Source organism: Synchiropus splendidus, chromosome 19 (assembly GCF_027744825.2).
Source record: "Synchiropus splendidus isolate RoL2022-P1 chromosome 19, RoL_Sspl_1.0, whole genome shotgun sequence".
In the NCBI taxonomy this organism is placed as follows: domain Eukaryota; kingdom Metazoa; phylum Chordata; class Actinopteri; order Syngnathiformes; family Callionymidae; genus Synchiropus; species Synchiropus splendidus.
In genome coordinates this window covers 4731237-4753418 of record NC_071352.1, presented here as the reverse complement: position 1 = coordinate 4753418, position 22182 = coordinate 4731237, and the positions used below count along the sequence as shown (strand labels likewise).

General features: G+C 39.6%; 4 protein-coding genes across 4 annotated transcripts; all 4 read left to right on the top strand.

Annotated features, from left to right (window-relative positions):
- The first annotated feature begins 7258 nt into the window (after positions 1-7258).
- Positions 7259-8534, top strand: LOC128751396 (beta-galactoside-binding lectin-like). The gene is made up of 4 exons (XM_053852357.1): positions 7259-7345; positions 7860-7939; positions 8001-8160; positions 8264-8534. The coding sequence occupies exons 1-4, from the start codon at positions 7340-7342 to the stop codon at positions 8408-8410; spliced, it is 393 nt and encodes a 130-aa protein (XP_053708332.1). The 5' UTR covers positions 7259-7339; the 3' UTR covers positions 8411-8534.
- Positions 8535-11279: 2745 nt separating this feature from the next.
- LOC128751411 (beta-galactoside-binding lectin-like) lies at positions 11280-12547 on the top strand. Its single transcript, XM_053852390.1, has 4 exons — positions 11280-11347; positions 11536-11615; positions 12039-12210; positions 12310-12547. Exons 1-4 carry the CDS (start codon positions 11342-11344, stop codon positions 12454-12456), a joined length of 405 nt encoding a protein of 134 aa, XP_053708365.1. The 5' UTR covers positions 11280-11341; the 3' UTR covers positions 12457-12547.
- A 4145-nt stretch (positions 12548-16692) lies between these two features.
- Positions 16693-18022, top strand: LOC128751412 (beta-galactoside-binding lectin-like). Its single transcript, XM_053852391.1, has 4 exons — positions 16693-16741; positions 16945-17024; positions 17505-17667; positions 17768-18022. The coding sequence occupies exons 1-4, from the start codon at positions 16736-16738 to the stop codon at positions 17912-17914; spliced, it is 396 nt and encodes a 131-aa protein (XP_053708366.1). The 5' UTR covers positions 16693-16735; the 3' UTR covers positions 17915-18022.
- A 1779-nt stretch (positions 18023-19801) lies between these two features.
- Positions 19802-20833, top strand: LOC128751505 (beta-galactoside-binding lectin-like). The gene is made up of 4 exons (XM_053852574.1): positions 19802-19870; positions 20143-20222; positions 20338-20500; positions 20603-20833. The coding sequence occupies exons 1-4, from the start codon at positions 19865-19867 to the stop codon at positions 20747-20749; spliced, it is 396 nt and encodes a 131-aa protein (XP_053708549.1). The 5' UTR covers positions 19802-19864; the 3' UTR covers positions 20750-20833.
- Positions 20834-22182: the final 1349 nt, after the last annotated feature.

The following is a 22182-nucleotide window of genomic DNA, read 5'->3' as shown; positions in this document are numbered from 1 at the left end:
AAAGATCTTTTTTTTTTTTTCATCGATTCCCAATTTTGTATCAGGACTCAGAGTGATTTATTTAACTGAGTGTAATATCACCTTGCCCAACAGATGTCCCCATTGAATGGTAAAACAGCCGCGACAGTGACTCAGATGAAAGACGTCACATTCTTGCTGGAATGTATGTGAAATGTCAGTTTTAAGACTGAACTTTCTAACAGACACAATTGCATATTTAGCGCAGATATATAGTTGGCAAATATTATTTTTAATAAATGAGAAATTTGAAGAGACAGAAAGCATGGTAGGATTGAACACAAGAGAAGAACCACGGAGAAGGGACACAGACACACTGGAAAACAAAGGAGGTGGATCAGGAAAAACTCCCAAACTCAAAGCGCATGGCAAAATGAGAGGATCAAAAAGGGGTTTTGTGACTTTGCTCCAGAAAGCATTGGATCGAAATCTGCTTGCATTCCGCTGCATCTTGCATCAAGAGGCGTTGTGTGCACAAACATTCCCATCAGAGTGATGAACCTTGTCATTGAGATGGTGAACAAGATAAATGCAAAAGCATTGAACCACCGTGGGTTCGGTGCATTGCTTGATGAAGGTGACGACCTCCTGCTAATTCATTAATATTGTAATGAAGCGTAACATGAGGCGGCATCGTCCAACAGAGCTGTCACGTGGTGCATCATTCTCTGAAGGATGCAGTGCCAGGAAGGTAAACATTTGATCATGAAGACTCAGGATGTATTTGTAGCCAACTTAGTCATTTTGACAGTAGGTTAATGGAGCTAATATAGAGACATACAGCGTGTCTCGCCTTCATTTCAAGGCTTACATAAGGCATTTCATTTTTTGTGGCTCCACACTTAATGTTTTTTTGTCTTTTTGTCCAATATGGCTCCCCAGCCCAACATTTGGGGTTGCCGACCCCTGAGCTAACCACCGCCTGCTTAAGGGCTGTGTAAACGCTGACGGCACAATTGCCGCCACTCGACATTGCCGCTGTCTATAGAGACCAGCGCCTATGTGTCTGTCCTTTCTTTGCCATCACATTCACCCCACGGCACGAAACGAAGACAAGACAACTGATCAGTTCTGTAACTGCATCAAAATCTTCTATTTTGACCTGAACTGAGGCTTGGAACCAACAACAAATCAACTGACGCATGGTTTCCTGAGAAACGACCACTGCTTCATTTACTTAATTTCTAATTCACTTGCTTCATTTTTTCACCAAATAAATGTCACGCATTGCAAATTAAAAATATTTGCTTCATCTGACTGAATACTTTCACGCTGCACAAATTCATCCAGCAATAAATAGGTGTGACACAATTAGGTAAAACTGAAGCACCTGGAAAGCCACTCTGGAGAATAGAGAAGGAAAAAGACAGGAGACAGAGAGAGGGCAATTTCAATCGTTCACCACCTGGGGGCAGTCACATTCACACTGGAACTGTGGATCAGATTGTTGGGGAAAAATCAGATTGGATAAGAGTCTCAAACCTCCGACATGGGTCGCATGTAATGAAAAAAATGGGGGAAAAAAAAGTAATGTGGTAAACTAGCCAAGTAGCTGAAAAAATACAGCTTCGAACTTACTTTACCATGTTGTCAACATTGAATCAATCTTGTGGCAAACCACGTTCACGGTCCACAGTCCGGGGCAGAGCCTTGTCTTTTCTTATCCAGATGGGTATAGGATATGGGTAAAGGGAAGAAAAAGTGAAATAAAACTTGGTCGATTTTCAGACAGCTTTATCCATACAACAGCAAGGACAACTCTCAACTAAGAAGGAGAAATGGCAACAGGACTAAAGAGTCAATACCAATACCAGCTGAGTTTCAACTGCACTTTTAGCAGCTACACACACTGAGAGCCAATGCTCTCCATTTGTTGAAAAATGAAAAAAAAAAACAAGTTAAAAGTGACAGAACCAATAACACTAAAACTAAGAGGATAAAACTACACACAGTCGATCAGTCGAGTAGTTGGATGAACGTCAAAGAATAGAACTATGTCTTACGCAACAACCACATGAATCTGGAAACAACTGTTAATAATCATTCATTACCCTTCAGCAGTACCCACAGTGTGGTACAATGGAAACACACCAGTTGAACACTTGTATGTGTCATGGGTAACCCTCGCATACGATGTGAGTCATGACTGTTGAAAATCAGCAAAAATATCAAACAATGATGTGAAAAACTTTGTTTTTTAATTTTTTTTACGAAAGCAGCCATGGAGTTAATAATGTATTCTGAATTGCAAATAAAGTTTTCTGAGGAAAAAAGTGTCCAAAGAAATGGAAAAAACACTAGTTTGATGTAAAATAAGAAAATAAACATTGACATTTTTGATTACTTGATATATTATTTGAGGGAGAAAAAAAAAAAAAAAATATATATATATATATATAAATGAATATATAAATTCATTCATGAGTCTGTTTCATTAGTTTTGAATGCATGTTTCTGAATGCATTAAAGCTCCTTATAAAAAGACTAGTGGTTCTGTTTGACTTCTTCTGAGCTGAAAGTTGATGAATTTAAATGAACATACAACATTCTAGTCAACTTCAACATATCTGTGTGTTCAGACCAGCTCTCAAATGTTTTTGTATCCCACTGCATTCGCAATAGGAGAAGAACATCAATGTATTGGTTCATTGTCTAATCAAACAACTGCAAGAATTTCACCAGATCAGACCAGATGGATGATGTCAATTTCAGTTGCTTGTATCTTAGTCTTTTGGTAAATCTCAAGACAATTTGTGAGTGACAAGAGTGTCCGATGCACCCCAACATAAATTTCTCCCGTTGGGATCTCAACCTGTGACTGAGCAGTTGTATCACCCAGAGAGTCAGAAACACAGTTTCAGTGTTTTCTATATTCTATATAGCGCTTGACTCGCCCGGATCATTTGTTCAGGATAGAACTGGCAACGGTCATTTCATAGAGGTTATTTCTATATTATTTTATTATTAGTAGTAGTAGTAGTATTAACAATTATTATTACTAACAATAATAATAATGACGATGATGATGACTGACTCACACACACCAAGTTAAAACATCCAGCGTCAAAAAGGCAATTAAACTGTACAATGAATATCGTACATAAAAGGTTTCTTGTACTCAAAATAATGAAATCACAATTGCATAAATATGTGCTGAAATTTTTTTTTTAAAGTGTGAACCCACGTCTGGGCAGGTCTACTTCTTTTCTTATCTATGTTGTTGCACTGGTGAATTCACAGTGAAAAACAAACACTGATTCGCTTCAGAAGAGATTCTGAGGAAGCATATCAACACACATCAAATATGTCTCACTCGAAACAAAAGATTGACTGTTGCAGGGCTTCACTGCTCAGAAATGGCACTTTATAATATGACTAATTCTCTTCTCAAGAACCTGAGCTCCTGAGGAAGCGTACCAGCACAGATCAGGAACAGGTTCATACTGAAGCACATGCCAGAATAGATATCAGACGACAGAGAGCCCATTCTTCAAAAGCAAAATCCAAACATGTATAGTGGCATCTTCACCAGGTGCACTACTTTTGTTGAGACCTGGAAATACAACTAACATGCTATTTGAAAAAAAATCCCATCAGCTCATTCCTCACAGAAATATTTTATGTTACTGATCTGGAAATTCAGCAGCTGGCATCTGAAATACATTGGTGTTCCATGTTTTGTGACTGCCAGATTACACAACAGTTATTTGTGCTGTGAAAACGGTTTAAATGATTGAAAGGTGAACAACCAGAGATAAACATCTTGATGATGTAATTCATCGCTTCTCAAGAAAGAATACAAAGGACTATATATTTGGCAATGTTTTTTTGACCTCAACAGCCATTTCGCAAGTCAGTGGCTCCCTTATTGTGTAAGAGGAAGCTAAAATATTATGTTTCATTGTTCAATTATCAAGCAACCTCAGTTCGAGAAAACGCATTTTCAGTAAATGATTATTTTTCTATCTATTTTATCAGTGATAATACTTTTGTTTGAATATCTGATCATCATGAATCAAAGGAATTTTGTTAAACATGACTAATGATTTTTGACAGCAGTATAACATCTTCCATGGGAAAAAGAAAATGCAACTACAATTTTCCAATGCGAAGCCTCTAGAGGGCTGAGCACACTGAAGGAGAACTTCACTGAGTGTCACTTTCCTGATATTAATGGGTATAATAATTGATACGAGCTCTTCCCAGGTGTTAGCTAGTCTGGGTTGGACTGAGCATCCGGGTGGTCTCACTGTCACAGCATGGGTTTGATGGAGACTCACGCTAAAAAATGTGAAACAACACTGGTAGCTGAAAAAAATAGCTACGGACTTTTTTGTATGTAGTCAACATTGAATCAATCTTGTGGCAAACCACGTTCAAAGACGCAGGGAGAAGGTCCGGGGCAGAGCCTTGTCTTTTCTTATCCAGACGGGTATAGGATATGGGTAAAGGGAAGTAAAAGTGAAATAAAACTTGGTCGATTTTCAGACAGCTTTATCCATACAACAGCAAGGACAACTCTCAACTAAGAAGGAGAAATGGCAACAGGACTAAAGAGTCAATACCAATACCAGCTGAGTTTCAACTGCACTTTTAGCAGCTACACACACTGAGAGCCAATGTTCTCCATTTGTTGAAAAATGACAAAAAAAACAAGTTAAAAGTGACAGAACCAACAACACTAAAACTAAGAGGATAAAACTACACACAGTCGATCAGTCGAGTAGTTGGATGAACGTCAAAGAATATAACTTTGTCATACGCAACAACCACATGAATCACAATCTGGAAACAACTGTTAATAATCATTCATTACCCTTCAGCAGTACCCACAGTGTGGTACAATGGAAACACACCAGTTGAACACTTGTATGTGTCATGGGTAACCCTCGCATACGATGTGAGTCATGACTGTTCAAAATCAGCAAAAATATCAAACAATGATGTGAAAAACTTTGTTTTTTAATTTTTTTTTACGAAAGCAGCCATGGAGTTAATAATGTATTCTAAATTACAAATAAGGTTTCATATCCTAGAACTCAAATTCTTTATCAGGAGACCTTTAGTAGATACGAATTTCTTGAAAAAGAAATCAATTTTTATTTCACTTCCACTTCCCGGTCCATCAGCTCTGTACTAACCAAGATAAGAAAAGACGTGGGGCTTCTCAGGGCCTTGTCCCGTTGCTTATCAGCAGTGGGGTGTCCAACGCCAGGATTAAGGCAAGTTTTGGGTCACAAAAATGAGTGTAATAAATGATTTATAAATTCATTCATAAGTCTGTTTCATTAGTTTTGAATGCATGTTTCTGAATGCATTAAAGCTCCTTATGAAAAGACTAGTGGTTCTGTTTGACGTCTTCTGGACTGAGAGTTGATGAATTTAAATGAACATCCAACATTCTAGTCAACTTCAACATATCTGTGTGTTCAGACCAGCTCTCAAATGTTTTTGTATCCCACTGCATTCGCAATAGGAGAAGAACATCAATGTATTGGTTCATTTTCTAATCAAACAACTGCAAGAATTTCACCAGATCAGACCAGATGGATGATGTCAATTTCAGTTGCTTGTATCTTAGTCTTTTGGTAAATCTCAAGACAATTTGTGAGTGATAAGAGTGTCCGATGCACCCCAACATAAATTTCTCCCGTTGGGATCTCAACCTGTGACTGAGCAGTTGTATCACCCAGAGAGTCAGAAACACAGTTTCAGTGTTTTCTATATTCTATATAGCGCTTGACTCGCCCGGATCATTTGTTCAAGATAGAACTGGCAACGGCCATTTTGCAGTGTTTTATTTCTTTTACGAATTCATTAACTAAGACGAAAAAGCCACAAGCTTTGAAGAATTTCATTCAAGACATTTTTTTTAACCAAAGACGACCAAATCATCGGGTAAAAACTTATTTTAAGAAAAATGATCACCAAGCAAATGTGGAAGGCAGTGGCAGTATGACAACATGAATTCTATATGATGTGAAAATGACCTGAACTATTATCGAAAAGCACTGCAAGAAGAAGACCTCTCTCACACACACATTCAGGATTCAGAATTTGATGTGAAGATGAAACCAAACATGTGGTTTCAGAGGAGAAAATGATCAAATACAGTATGTACCGTCTGTGGGCTTTGGCAATAACTGCAGCAACCCACAGCAACATACTAAAAAAAGGAACAAACAAGTTCATTTTGAAATTTGTGAACTGAACTTTGAACTATTGTTAATGATTAAAATCTACTTTCCCAACACCAGGGAAGTCAAATTGTAAAAAAAAAAAAAAAAGATTCCTTTCTGAAGAAATTCGTAGGAAGCATTGCTACACATTGCGACACACATCAGAGGCCTGTCACTCCATCATGGAGACTTCATTGATTCTCTTTTCAAAAACTCTTTTGCTCCCACTCTTTTGAAATTGACCTAAAAGTTGCTTTAACTACTGTTTACATTTTTTTTATCTTCATTTTATCTATGTAGAGAGAGAGAAAATTGCTTTTCATGGTGTCTGCGACAAGCAAACAATGAAGTCTCACCTCACAAACTTCAGGGGCCACACACATTACGATTGTCAAAATCTCAAATGATTTATTTCATCTGTCAGAGAGCCCTCACATGAAGATAAATATCTGCCCTCTATTGTTATGTCTGCATGGTGCACCCAGATGATCTCCACCACACGCACATTAAAGATTCTGTCCCAGCACCCAGCCTGAAATCTTGTGCGATCACATGGGATAAAACAAAGTGGAAACTAGAGGAAAAGACGACACACATCACCTTTCTCCTTGCAAGTCAAGCAAGTCTCACTGTCAACTTCATTTTTGTGTGAACTGGTGAGTTTTATTCAACACTACCTCCAGAGTTCTCTTTGGCAATTGAGCAGACATTCCAGCAGCATGAACGACTTGATGTTGTAAAGAACTTGGTTTTTGTGACGGCCATATAACAGAACAGCCTCAGCGTCATGAAAAAATAAGATAATACAAGCATCAGTATTTAATCCACTGAAATGTGAAGGACTTGTGATCAGCTTCTTGCTGATGCAGAACTTCACTTCTGATGAAGTCGGCTTCATGGTTGCGAAAGAGAAAGTCAGAGTATGATTTGGTTTGGTCATAATAACCACATGAATCACGATCTGAGTTGCTTATCAAATGTAGGTGTGTAGGGAAGTGTATTGGGTGTGGTGATGTCACTCTGAGTGCAGGTCCCTCCCTGGCTCTATAAATTGAGCTCATATTAAAGGTGAGGCACATGAAGACCTTCAACGCTGCTCTGCAACATCTCTCCACATCTTCATCATCATCATCATCATCATCATGCCTGTAAGTCCTGTGTTTCCATATCTTGGGAATGGAGCTGAGCTTATAACATCATTGATTATTTTCGGCTGGAAAGTTCAATCTCCAAAGGGGCTCGACTTGTGGCCCTCACAGACTTGCACTTGTTGGCCCCTCTGTATGCTCTGGTCTTGATCTCGAGTTTATCGGTAGTTGTTTTGACACTGATGTAATTACAGTATGAAGGGAAAAAAGACAAAATGACGCCCTGAAACAGAGAGAGAAGGATCTTCTGTTGGCAAATGTAAGGTTCTCTTGACCAGGACTGACTGTGATCAAAGTCTGTATCTGTCTGGAGACTAAACATTGGGTCGGTATTTTTCTCTTCTTGTTCTGGCCTTAGTCATGACTACACCCACCGACAGCTAACTTTCTGTGGGCGTTATCTCTGTCCTTTTCTAATGCCTCACTAACTTTTATATTCATAATAAATGGTCTAATGTCTAATCTGAGACACCAAAATTCATGTATTCAGCTCAAACGTCTAACGTCCACACAGGTGACAGAGATCAAAAACGTGCACTTCAAGCCCGGACAGATGTTGACTGTGAAGGCAGTACCCCATGCTGATGCCACCAGGTTAGTGCTCGGTCAAAACACTGGCATGACAATGGACTTTTGAGACAGATTTCTGTTTCAGGATTTCACTGAACATCGGCTACAGTGAGCAAGACATCGCTCTCCACGTTAACCCCCGCTTTGACAACAACACTGTGCTGTGCAACGCATGCCAGAAGGGCTGCTGGGGGGAGGAGGTCTATGGAAAAGGGTTTCCTTTCGCGCGGGGAGTGGCGTTTACTGTGAGTTAACTGCTTCAGAGATTCATTCAGTCAGTTAAAGCAAATGTAGTATGGCGATTTTCAGCAGAGATGGGAAGATTGATTCTGTTTTTTTATCTTGTAGATTACTGTCACTTTCCTCCCCGAAGAGTTTTTGGTGGCTCTACCAGATGACAGCTTTATCTATTTCCCCAATCGTCTGAGAGCAACGGATTACCCTAACTTCTTTTCCAAGGGAGAGCTTTCCATTGAGAGCTTTGAAATTAAATAATTCTCCTCAACACTCACCACAGCCACTGTGACTTCACAGCTGACCTGAGCATTTACATTCAACACCGAACTACCAATGTCATGTGACTGAATGCATTAAAGCTCCTTACGAAAAGACTGGTGTTTCCGTTTGACTTTTCTGAGCTGAACAAGCTCAATCTAACAGCGACAGACAGATTCACAGTTTCAACGTTTTCCATACTGTCTGTAAGGTTAAACATCCATTTGGAATTAGTCTGGAACATTTGTTCAGGACAGAACTGGCGAGGCAAATTCATGACTGACTGATCTCTTCAAACTTAGCCAGCTGATGTCACCATTGGTTAGTAATGTAGCTTGCAGATTGTGACCTTGAAATATGAGCACTGTTAATAAATCTTAGCTGATATGAAACTATTATTTAGCAGGATTTACTTGCTGCGTAAAAAGCTGATTATAAATGTAAAGAATTGCAAATGAGGACTTGCCAAATCTTTTGCTACATTATTTACAATTTAGTTGATATTTCTTCTTCCATTTGGAACTGAAATCTTATCATTTCTGTTCCTTATTCCCAAACAGTGGGTATGTGTAACTGTGTGTGAGGTCCTATATGTTGCGTGTTAACTGTAAGCAGCCTTGGCGGATAGGGCCTAAAGATTGAAAAAAAGAATGTGTAATATTCCTGGAATATGTTTTGTGGCAATCGAGTGTTTACATTTGATGTAGTGTGGCGCCATCTGTGGTGTGTTTGTTGTCATTGATGGATGATGTCACTCATGTGGGTGAGATGAGAGGAACAGAGTTCTGGGAAACGAAGAAGCTGTGAATAAAGTGTCAGTACTTTCCTCGTGGGCCATCCAGATCATTTCTTGCAAGGACTCCAAGAATAAGACAGAATGATTCCCGATTTGTCATGACTTCTTTCTGGACCAAAAGTGATTTATTTAACTGAGTAGTATTACGTTTGGCCAACAGATGTCGCCATAGAGTCGGAAACCAACCACGATCGTGACTCAGATGAAATTGATGTCATAGTTTTGTTGGATTGCATGAGAAATGTTAACATTGACCTTTCCATAACCATAAACTCGATGGCATATTTAGCAGCGATTTGCAGTTGGCAAATATTTCTTTCATAAAATCAGAAATTTGACGAGACAGAAAGCATGGCACGTTCGAACATGAGATTTGAGTTCAGCAATAGACACAACAGTGATTCAGTGTGTGGGTACAGTCTGGTGAGGTCATTAGGAATGGTCCGAACCTCATCTTAATAACTCTTGCTCCAGGACTTGTATCTGACAGGGCCTTTTGTTCATGTCATAACTGCAGACACTTTCCTCGATTGCTCATTGAACCACTGCCTGTCACTTTGACCAGATGACACATGGTGACATTGACCACGGTTTCATGAAAGCAGAGAAAAACACATCAGTCCGGCAAGGTTCAGACTTTTAAAATCTCAGTTCAAATCTAGAAGTTGCGTTTCCCTCAGCCACCTGGATAATGCGGTTCATTCACACAGGCGTTTAGCTCGATTGTGATCGAACCCGGTGTTGATCTATTTGTGTGATTTGGGAGCTTCATCAAAGCAGAAAGATGCTGAGCATGTACAAAAAAGCAGACGTGGGATACAAGTGATCTCTGCAAATGCAGCCACCAGAACCAAACACAAATCAAAATCAAACAAGACACTTGATCCCATCACTGGCCAAACAGAGCAAACATTGTGGAACTGACAGTTTGCCGGCAGATACTCATTTTGACAAACACAAACATGCAGACAAACATGCTCGGTTAAAGTTCAGCAATACGACATTCACTTCACTTACGCAGCATATTGGACCAGCGAATTCAATGGAAAGATTTGGGGTGTCCTGCTGATGATGCATAAACCACATCCTGGTCTGGACGAGGGTGTGGTTTAGCGTAGCGCTAGCTGCAGTGAAATTTTGCAACATCAACAAATGCATTTCAAATGACAAAAATGATGATGCTTTGATTCAAGTTTCTGTTCCACAAATGCTTCTGTGCGATTGTTTTCAATCAGGGTGTTCAGCTGCTGCTCATTCCGTCCGAGTGAACGGTAGCTCGCACCTCACGATTCCTGTCTCACACTATACGATCCGACGCGACTGCATACACTGTACGTCTACGTGGGACAGAAAGGACTCTTGGATGTGGATCTGCAACACAGGAAAACAAAGAAATCGAAGAACCACGAGCCAGAACAGCAGAGTCAAGCTGTCCAACGCTTCAGCGATCACAGTCACGCCATCCGTAGTTACATTTTCAGAGCACGTTGAAACCCAATTTAACCTCTGTTGCAGGTGTAGCGAGCACAACACACCAACACAACAGCTTGAACAATGATAACGCACAACTGTTTAGACGTTACTGATACGTAAAATAGTCACACAACTGACAAATTGTGTCCAATTGGACCGAAACTCGCAGAGTGTGTTGCCAGCTTCACTAAGAATAAAAATGTGACCAAAAAGTCAATACAAATACCAGCTGTATTTAAACAGCATGTAGACCAACGACACAGTTGGCTGTTCATGAGCTTAAAAATGTTATCTAATTTATTAATGTCATTTGAAACAATAAACAAATTCAATGCAATTAAATGGCTAAAATTAAGGGGATAAAACTGTATTAATCAGCCCAGCAATAGAGAATAAAATGTATGTTTAATGCAACAACCACATGAATTACAATCTGGCAGCAACAACAAATTAGCCACTAGTTTTCACTGCAACTTGTTAAATATTGCCGTTGTTTGCAGAAGACAAAGAGGGAAGTGACTGTCTAGGGTGTTGGTGATGTCAGTGAAAGCAGGACCCTCCCTGGCTCTACAGTATAAACTGAGCTCTGATAAAAGGTAAGGCAGTGGAAGACCTTCACCTCTCCTCTGCTGCTTCTCTCCACATCACCTCCTCCTCCTATCATGCTTGTGAGTCCTGTATCTCCGTCTCTTGTGTAGCGACCGGTTTTCCCTTCTCTGTTTTTGATGCTTTCCAGTCACTCTGGCCTCCATGAAACTTAAATATACTCAACACTTCTAGCTACTGGCATGATCAGTCATGGCAGTTTGGTTCTGGATGAGAGATTGACTTAAATTACAATGCTTAACATCCACAGCCTTTGACTATCAAGAACATACCTTTCAAGATTGGACAGACGTTGACGGTGAAGGGAGTAGCCGATGCACACTCAACCAAGTAAGTGATAACAGCTCCTCTGTGACTTTGTTTTTGTGAATTAAAAAATAAAGAAATAGATTTGTTGTCGATTTCAATGGAACTAACTAACTAACTATATATATATATATATATATATATATATATATATATATATATATATATATAGAGAGAGAGAGAGAGAGAGAGAGAGAGAGAGAGAGAGATTTTTTCTCTTTTATAAATATAGGTCATTTTGTTCATTGAATATCTAGAGAAATTCCTAATTTTTCCATGATGATTATTGCCCTTCCTCAATTTCATTAGTGTCCACATATAAAGAAAAAAAATCATCTTTTTCCTTCTGCATATAACAAGCATACCAGTAATACTACCTTAATTTCACCAGAGATAATCTGAATCTTGGCGGGAGAAATGTGATTTTCACACAGATTCGTGTTTCAGCTTTGAGGTGAACATCTGCCCAGATGAGAGCGACGTCGCCCTGCACATCAACCCCCGCTTCAAACGCCACACTGATGTGAACACAGTGGTTTGCGACTATCTGCAGGGCGGCCAGTGGTTGAATAGAGTCACAACAGAAGAGTTTCCTTTTCAGCAGGGGGCGGAGTTCACCGTGAGTTACCTGTTGTCGAGATTCATTCATTTTTTTCAAGCAAAAGCAGGAGAATATTTTTCTGCAGAGATGTGAAAATTCAATCTGTTCATCATGCAGATCACTGTCGCATTCAGCCCCGGAGAGTTCCTGGTCACCTTCGCAGATGCCACCACCATCCATTACCCCAATCACCTTGGTGCATTCAAGTACAGAATCTTGAGCTTCCAAGGAGAAGCAAGCTTCACAAGCGTGGAGATTAAATAGTCTCTACACTCACCTCTGTGTCCACACAGCCCACCTGAGCTTTTAGATTCAACTCAAAACGATAAATGCAATGTGACTGAATGTATTAAAGCTCCTGACACAAACAGTTGTGATGGCCTTTGAGAGTAAAAGCGTCCTCCCCACCACCGTAGCTGATACTAATTTCAGCTGCTCGCAGTGTTCTTTCAGTAAATCTCATGAGAACAGGTGAGGGTAAGAATGTAATACACCTGTCTGTCCGTCTCCACCTTGTTCCTCTCATCACTTGTGCACAAGACTCCAACATTAATTTCTCCATTTGAGATATCTACCTGTGACTGACAACCATGGGCCCAAAGTGGTCAGGCTTCCAACCAAATAAAGTTATCACCAAGAATACATTTACATGATTCCAAAATATAAAAACACAGTTACAGCATTCCCTACATGGTCTCGTCAAAAGTTTATTTATGTCTATTTAGATATCTATTTTGAACTGGCATGCTGAGAGCGGTGTCCGCTTGGCCAGCAGATGTCCTCATTGCTTCATAAAACAACCCCGATAGTGACGTAGCGCAGTTTATTTTTAAAATAGAATATGATGATGCGTGTATTTATCACAAATATTTGCTGACATATCAGGGTTCTTTGGAATGTTAAGGTTTTTTTTTAAATGGAAACAAATTAATTTGCAGATTTTTTTTATTTGACCAATAATTGGAAGAAGGTGGAAGAAACATCTATTAAAACCTTCAGTTGAAGTATCTCGAGATTCATTTGGAATGTTCTAAGGCAGAGAACATTGTTTGAGAGGTTCAAAGAATTTTTAACTGCAGAATTACAAGAGCATTATTTACAATTTAAAACATATATGACTAGTCACTTAACAAATGATGTCTGTCCTTGGGGCGCTACAAATATGGTAGATTGCAAATTTAAAAAGAAAGAAATCTGAGGGAATTCTTGAGTGACATAAATTATAAGGCAAAATTGGAGGACATGGAACACCACACAGAAAATCAAGAAAAAGCTAGGAGACATGCGTGACAGAGAGAGTAAGGCAATATAACTGCTTCACCACATGGGGGCAGTCAATTGCTTCACATTGGAACCTACAGAGACAATTTGGATAACAGTCTCAAAAAAGCCAAGGATGAAAAAAAGATTCTAAACCGAACTGATTTAAACCAAAGATTGGTAAGGCTATGACAACATTTCAACACAAGTGTTGAGGACGTAAGAGCTGCAAGTCTTGAAGAGCAGCAGAATGTAAAAAAAAAAAGACGTCGATCCAACAGAGAATTGGGACACCCCTCGCTCTCACAGGCACAAGCAAAATGAAGGACTAAGATGAAGAATTGGGACGTAGCCTAAATCTCCATGTGAGGCCCAGCTAATATCACAAAGTTGAACAACCAAGCTCATTTGGAGATGGAAATCTATATCCATATGATAAAACCAACCAGACCAATTTCCACATTGAAAAGAGATAAGACAAATCTATGTGAAAAAGAGCTGTTGACAAGCAGCACAGATGACAAACGGATCCAGAATTGCAAAAATCAACTGCATAATAAAAGAAATGAAGTGTAAAACTTGATTAGCATAGCAACTTCCAGAACACTATCCACAGAATATTTTACAGACAGAACAGAACTTGTGCAAGAACGTGGGCCGAGTACTGTCTACATAAGCACATGCCTGAACATGCCTGGAAACAAGAATGTGGTTTGATAACATCCCGGTAGAAATAAGGGGCAAAACAGGGCGATATCTCGTCAATGCGAGCCGATGAAAGATTAAGAGCGCCTTGGAGGTGGAGAGACATGAAGTATTTGGGGTTTTCTCCGGCATGCTCCTCCACAGTCATGGCGCCCTGAGGATGCAGGTTCTGTGATTCAAGTATTGACTTTGAGCCAACCATTTCGGACCCACCCCAGGATCCAAGGGTTCACGTGGAGTAAGCATTTCTATAATCGGGGACCAGTCAACAACAGGTTTCAAAAGGCATCATATGTCTGCATGGTGACATACTCTGACTCAAATGTTGAAGTCATCCTCCACATGATATTCATGATGTTATGTTGAAGCTTCATCAATTTTCCTCTCCGTAGCATGAGGTTATGAGAGCAGTGAACAAAGTGAAGTCACATTAGCTGCAGATAGAAGGGCACTTTTTCCATAATTTGAATGGATGAATTCTGACTAGGGTAACTCTTTGGTCTTCATGGTGCAAAACCATACTAGCCGATTCAAATGTGCGTGCTCATGTATGAGGTGTAAATAGAAGCCGAACTTCTCTGAGCTGTGCAGTAAAGTAAAGCCGAGTCTTCACAGCTGGAGGAGTCGTACAAGACACCCCAACAGCAAACGGACATGTTGTTGCTGCGCACAAAAGCGGAGTCACTCTCTGTCATCCTATATAAAAGAAAACCTTCATCAAGGGATTAATTATTTATATTCACTCTCTGTGAAGATTCTATTGCGTAACTAAAGCCTTCCTTATCTCATGGCGTTCAAACTGAATTCACTCCAAAACTTTGACAGAGACATTCCCACATATGTTGCCCTGATTGAAGTTGTTAAAGTAGTAACTACACCAGGCTCCATATTTGCATCTTAGCCTGTTTAACTGCGATGATGGCACTTGTTTAATTAAAAGGTTAATTGGATATGTCATCTTGTATTATTCATTATGGACCACTGTCAAGTCATTTTAATTAGACTATGAATTTGTCTCGACACAGAGACACATGCAACACTGCTGACGGACGCTCAGATACTGGAATGAGTCACTGACTATTTATGTATCGTATTGAGTGGTAACGAAATACGTACACGTCATTTTTCACAAATCAAGCCTCAAGTCTTTGGTCACGAGCACAAGCAAAAAGTCCATAGCATTGTTATACCAGAAAGAAAATCAGAAGTGGCATCATCATCAGTGCATCAGCAGTGCTTTTTTTATTATACAGCAAAACACCACTCGCATGCTATTTGGAAAAAGGCTTTCGACAGCTGTCACTCACGAAATGTACGACTTGGTTTTTGTCTCTTACATAACAGCCCTTGGGGCGATGAAAAAAAAAATGGATATAACACAGGCGTGTCCTTGAAATATGAAGCACCGGAGATTAGCGTCTTGCTGATGCAGGTCTTCACTTCTCGAGAAAACATATTTTACGATGTTTCCTGACCTAAACAGTCATTTTGCAATTTTTTGCTAAATGGAAGGAAATCAAAGCCGAGACTGTGACAATACTGACACGAAATTTGGGGGGGAAAGAAAAAAAAAAATTGCAGCTGGCATGCTTTGCATGAAATGCATGAGTGCTGCAAAGAACTAGCTTTTTGTGGCTGTCACATCAAAGAACAGCCCTTGAGGCTATAAAAAATGGATTAAAACATATCATTGATTAAATTACACAGGCGTGTCACTGAAATTGTTGCCAATGCAGGTCTCTGCTTCTCAGCAAAGAATTCAAGGACTATTTTATTGTGATTTCCTGACCTTCACAGCCACTTTGCAAATCAATTTGTTTTATTTTTTCTGATTATGCAAGACAGGGCTATTATGATTTGAACTTCAATTAATAAGTCATCTGATTTGAAAAAAACATAAAAATATTTTTTCTCCATTAAAATGTTTTTTTGTGATTGTGAGCACACACTTTTTTCCTTTGATTGACTGTATAAAACACCTTAATACTTTACTGACTATTGCCGTGTTTATCCGAAGAATGGAAAAAAATTGAGTTCAACAAACTCAAAACAAAAAGAATACAATTATAATCAGCTGGACCAATAAACACTGAGAGAGAGAAAAAGCCATGGCCTAACATATAAAAGCACCATATTGTGCAACAATCCGTTTCTGAATGTCCAAAAATGTAATATATGAACAGAATGATAAGAATACCATCCTTTTTAGAAATTATGTTTCAATTTCAAATTATGACCAAACCACACCGTATCAGTGTGTCAACCATCTAGCTATCGATCTAAAACGAAGGTGATGAAACGATAAAGTCGATACAGCTATACGCTGGGACAAACTCTGCATCAGCAGTCTGCTGCCAAAAGATTAACTGATCCCTCAAGACCCTTGACTAGTTTCCAGAGCTACCAGGTAAATATTGAAGTTGGCCGATTAACCAGGGGACTGATCATTGGTTGTTGGTGCTGTCACTCTGAGTGCAGGGCCCACCCTGTCTCTATAAATACAGCTCTGACTATAGGTGAGGCACTGGAAGACTCTCAACTCTCCTCTGCAGCATCTCTCCACATCTTCATCGTCATCATGCCTGTAAGTTGAATAGTGTATCTGATATGTAAAGGTCATGGCAAAGACACCAACAACAGTTTTGCTCTGGAGTAGAGATTAGACTGAAAACACCTTTAGTCATTAGTCAGAATGAGTCACGAACTGGGGGATCAGTGTCTGATGCTCGGGATGTAAAGTCAAGAAGGTTTTCTTAATCTGAACTCAAATGTTTTACCCCCACGCAGTGTACGCATTTCAACTGCAACCCCTTCGAGGTCGGGCGGACCCTGACTGTGAACGGAGTGGCCAACGCTGATGCTAACTTGTAAGTGATTACAGCTCAGGTTAAAGACTTTTTTTAATGTAAATAGAAATAAAATGTGTGAAGACAGCAGCCAAAACAGACAGACGACGATAATGAAAAGGATGATGCTGCGAATTAAAGAATTTGCATCATCAAATGTGAAATTCAAATCACAATATCTTTGTTGATTATGTTGAACTAAAGATTTTTTTTTTACGTCATTCATGAATTTTTAAATCTTGAGATCTTTTTTGTCACTATGTTAAACCGTAAATATATCAATTAATATTCATCATTCATTGATTATTATTGTACACTCTTCAATTCCATTTGTGTCCACCCTTTTTTATATTTTTAGATGAGATAATAACAAAATAATCTTTACTTTCTCATGTTAACAAGAACTACACTACCTCGATTTCAACCTTGATAAATCTCAATCTTGCAAGACAAATGGGATTTTCACACTTTTGACTCTTTGACTTTTGATTTCTGTTTCAGTTTTCATGTGGCCATCGGTCTCAGTGTCGAAAACGTCGTACTGCAGATTGACCCCCGCTTTAATGACGGCAAAGTGGTGCTAAACACATGCCAGGAGCGCAAGTGGGGGGAACATGTGGTCCATGAAGGAGGGTTTCCTTTCCAGCGGGGAAAGGAGTTTAAAGTGAGTAAACCACTCCAGAGAACCATTTATTTTTTTCAAGGCAAATGCAGGATGATGTTTTGCCACAAAGTGAAGACTAATTCTGTCCATTATCTTGTAGATCACCGTCCTTTTCAAACGCGAGGAGTTCGTGGTGACCTTACCAGATGGTGCCCAAATAACTTACCCCAATCGCTTAGGTAAAGAGAAGTACTGCCTCTTGACCCTCAATGGAGATGCTGAATTCAAAAACATTGATATGAAATAAAGCTCCGCACTCACCACAGCCACTGGGTCTTCACAGTGGAGTTTTCAGATTCAACACAACACTACAAATGTTATGTGACTGAATGTAATAAAGCTCCTAACAAAAACACTTGGTGGTTCTGTTTGACTTCTTCTGAAGTGGAAGTTTGATTTTAAATTCAATATGAACGTGTATAAAATTAAATTAACAAAGAATATTGTACTGTCAACTTCAACAAATCAATGTGTGTACAAACTAGATGCAGAACGTTTGTACATTCCACTGCATCTGGGAAAAACAAAGGGAAAAAAAGTATGTATTCACAAAAAATGTGTGTATTTATCCACCAGCTAGTGATCTGTGACGATAAATCCCATCACTTGTAACCAACCTATTCCTGCATGGAAATGACCATTTGTCTAAGATTGACCATATATGGAGTTAACAATCCCGTTCAGATTTTTTTTCTTCCCTCTGAGCGAAATCTTGGCAATGAGGGAGGGCAAACATTGGACAGGTAGAAACAAACCAAATAGTATTGTTTGAGACATGGAATGCTGGAATGATTGGGGGGGGGGGAAGTTTAATAATGAAATGCCTGTTCATCATGTTGGAGCAAAGGAAAGATCATTCTCAGAATTAAAAGAGGTATTGTTTGACATCAAAATGATAGCCATAAAACACACCGCTCAGACGAACTGTCAGTGACTGGAGGAGGACAAGAATCATCAGGGGTCTGATGGAGACAGACACTCAGGTAAAATCAAAAGCTTTGTTGCGTAAGCATTTATACATTTAGGCAGTTTAACTAGAGTTCAAATAAATGTGACAACCCCATGATAGTTCTTCAGCGACATAGAAACTGAACTGTCTGTTCTCTCAGGAGCCACAAGTCACAGAAAGGACTTGCAGCACATGCTGAGAATATCTCCTTACACACACTTTCAATCTGAAATGTGGTGCTCAAACTCAGTCTGAAAGACCTATTGTTCAAATCTCGTTCAATTCAAATCGATATCATGATATGACAATTCAAGATGTCAATATCACGAAATCAACAATCAATCCATTTCTGGCACTCGTCCTCCATGTAAAGCTGAGGTAGTGGCAAACGTCACTTTTGTGCTCACCTTTCAATGTACAGCTAAAAGTAGAGTCCAAACACCATTTTCTGCTGGCCCTTGATCGACAACTGGAGTCAGCCAATGGAAGACACCTGATTTTCTATATTACATTGCATTGTTATGGTTATATTTTCCCCATGAATTCATAGTTTTCATTAAAGTCACTGTCACATAGAGATATCTGGCATGAATAAGTGAAAATTTGTCCGCATCATTTAGTCCAAAGCACGAGGATCAGGGAACATGCAGACTGGGGTGCCTCGAATGATGCCACAAGCCACAATGACATTGAAGAGTTCTATTGATTCAGCAGGCTACCACTATATTCCGTGTGCACGGTCAGAGTAGTGTTTAAAGTACAAGTTGATGAATTCCAGACTTTGAGCGTTTTACGGGTGTATTATTTTGGCCAGCAGATGTCAGCATTGCTCTGGAAGATAAGGATGGTGATGCAGCACGTCCCAGCCTAAACCACCAGGGTATTTCTCCAAATATGTACATGCACACATACCTACATAAATCAGTTAAACACCGCTTCAGCCGTACGCTTGGATAAACTTTGAAGAATAAAAGCATGCTTTACTGTATGTTTCAACCACATGCATTGCACTCTGCAGTCTTCAGCCAAAAGTTAAATAATCAACCAAGACCCTTCACTAGTTTCCACAGCTACAAGGCTAAATATTGATGCCGTTGGCTGATGATGAGGGGAGCAACTATTGGGTGTTGGTGATGTCACTCAGAGTGCAGGACCCTCCTAGTGTCTTTAAAATTGAGCTCCGCTTAAAGGTGAGGCGCGGAAGACTCTCAACTCTCCTCTGCAGCATCTCTCCACATCTTCATCGTCATGTCTGTAAGTCCAGTGTTTCCACTTCTTTTTCAAGGATATTTTCCAGTCACGTTGCTATGAATGAACCCAAAATGCTACAAGCAAGTGTGTGTGTTTTTGATGTGTAAAAGTCATGGCACAGAAGCAGTTTTGCTCTGGAGCCAGGATTAGATTGAAAACACTTTCAGTCAATTGTCAGAATGAGTCATGAACTGGGGGCTTAATGTCTGATGCTCAGGATTGTAGAGTCAAAAAGGTGTTCCCAATCGGACCTCAAATTTTTTGCATCCACACAGTGCACGCGTTACGAGGGCAACCCCTTTGAGGTCGGGCAGACACTGAAGGTGACAGCAGTACCCAAGGACGGTGCTAAATTGTAAGTGATTACAGCTCAGGTTTGACGCATGACACACAAAGAATAAACCTTGATTTCACCTTGAATGATGTCAATCTCACTATAGAAGTCAGATTATCTCAATTTTGACATTCAGCTTTCAGGTGGACATCGGCAACGATAACGGAGAGGTCGTCCTACAGATTAACCCACGCTTCAATGACAAGAAAGTGTCCTTCAACACACATACAGGTGGCGAGTGGAAGGAAAATAAGGTCTATGAAGAAGGGTTTCCATTCCAGCACAAGGAAGAGTTTACTGTGAGTTCACTACCATAGCGATTCACTGATCCTTTTTAAGCAAACGCGGGACAATGTTTTTCTGCAGCGAAGTGAAGGCTAATTCTGTTCACTACCTTGTAGATCACCGTCCTTTTCAAACCCAACGAGTTCCTGGTGACCTTACCAGGTGGCCCCAAAATCCAATACCCCAATTACTTGGGCAAGGAGAAGTACACTTGCCTGGCCGTCAATGGAGAAGTTCACGTCAATAAGATTGGAATAAACTAAAGCTCCACCCTCATCACAGCCACTGAGAATTAACAGCTCAGCTTTTAGACTTGTGAACAAATGTAATAAAGTTTGTTTCAAAAACGTGCTTCTGCTTCATTCCTTCTGAACAGAGTTTATTTCTAAATAAATTAATTAATCTAATAAATTAACATAGAACTTCAACTTCAACAAGTCGCACAGATTAGATGCAGAATGTTCTTGCATCCCTTTGCATCAGAAAAAAACAGAACATCAATGTTTTGATTCATTTCTTATCAAAACTACTACTAACATCTCTCATTTGTATAATAAACTCGAATACATATATGGCATGAAAATCAATGACTTGTCCATATTGTTTTGCGCAAGTTCAAAGATCAGGAATAATGCAGACTAAGCAAAAATATCTTGGGTGCCTTGCCTGATGGCAGATAATGAAGACTTTTTTATTGAAGTGGATCCATCCCCTCGTGCAAGACAGACACTCTCTTACTGGGTACTATTGGTAGTTTCACTGTTCTACCACTAGATTTTGTGCGTGTAAATGAAAAATCTGAGCTTAGATTTACGTACCTTCAGAAGTAATACATGGTTTATAAATGGGGACCTGGGTCAAGGAGGCAAGAGGGGAAGCAAAGAGACCTGGATCTATCTAGTTCTTTCAGTAAATCTTCTGACAATAAGTGGAGCTTTTTGATACATCCTTCTGTCAATGTCGGGCTCCATCCTCCAATCACTTATGAACAAGACCCCAACATACTTGAGTTTCTCCATTTGGGACCTTGCATGAACATTCCACCACTTCTGACTGAGAACCATGTGTCAATGTGTCCCGAATCCAGTCACTGCGGCAGAATACTAGGGCCACTCAAAGGAAAAAAAAATAAAGGTAACATTACAAGATTGAAAACGTACAGATTTTGACACTGTGAAGCATGTTGCGGCACCATTACTGCAACGATTGAAGAACTACAGAAGAACTGCAAACTATTTACATTTACATTCAAGGTTCATCATGACTCCACTCTGTTGTCTTTGAATTGCTAGAAATACAGACTGCATGTAAATGTAGTTTCCTCCACCACAGACCTTGTTGGTCTGTGTAAACACTGCCAGTGCCGGAGCGAATGGCAGTCCAATAGCCAATAGCATGCACAGAGTGACTGGGAGACCATCAAACAAGAGTTCAGAACAATAATTATAAGCACAGTTGAATCTGGATGAGTTTTAATATCATTGTTAAACACTCACACTTGTCTATAACATTACAACTTTAGTCTCTAGATGGCTGGATAAATAGCTAGATAGATAGACTGTTTGTTCTTTTTTGTCTCGTATATAATTGAACATGAAAAAACGGATCGAACATGCATCACCGACTAAAGCAAACAGGTATGCCACTGAAATATGAACAACCTGAAATAAGTTTCTTGCTGAGGCAGGTCTTCACT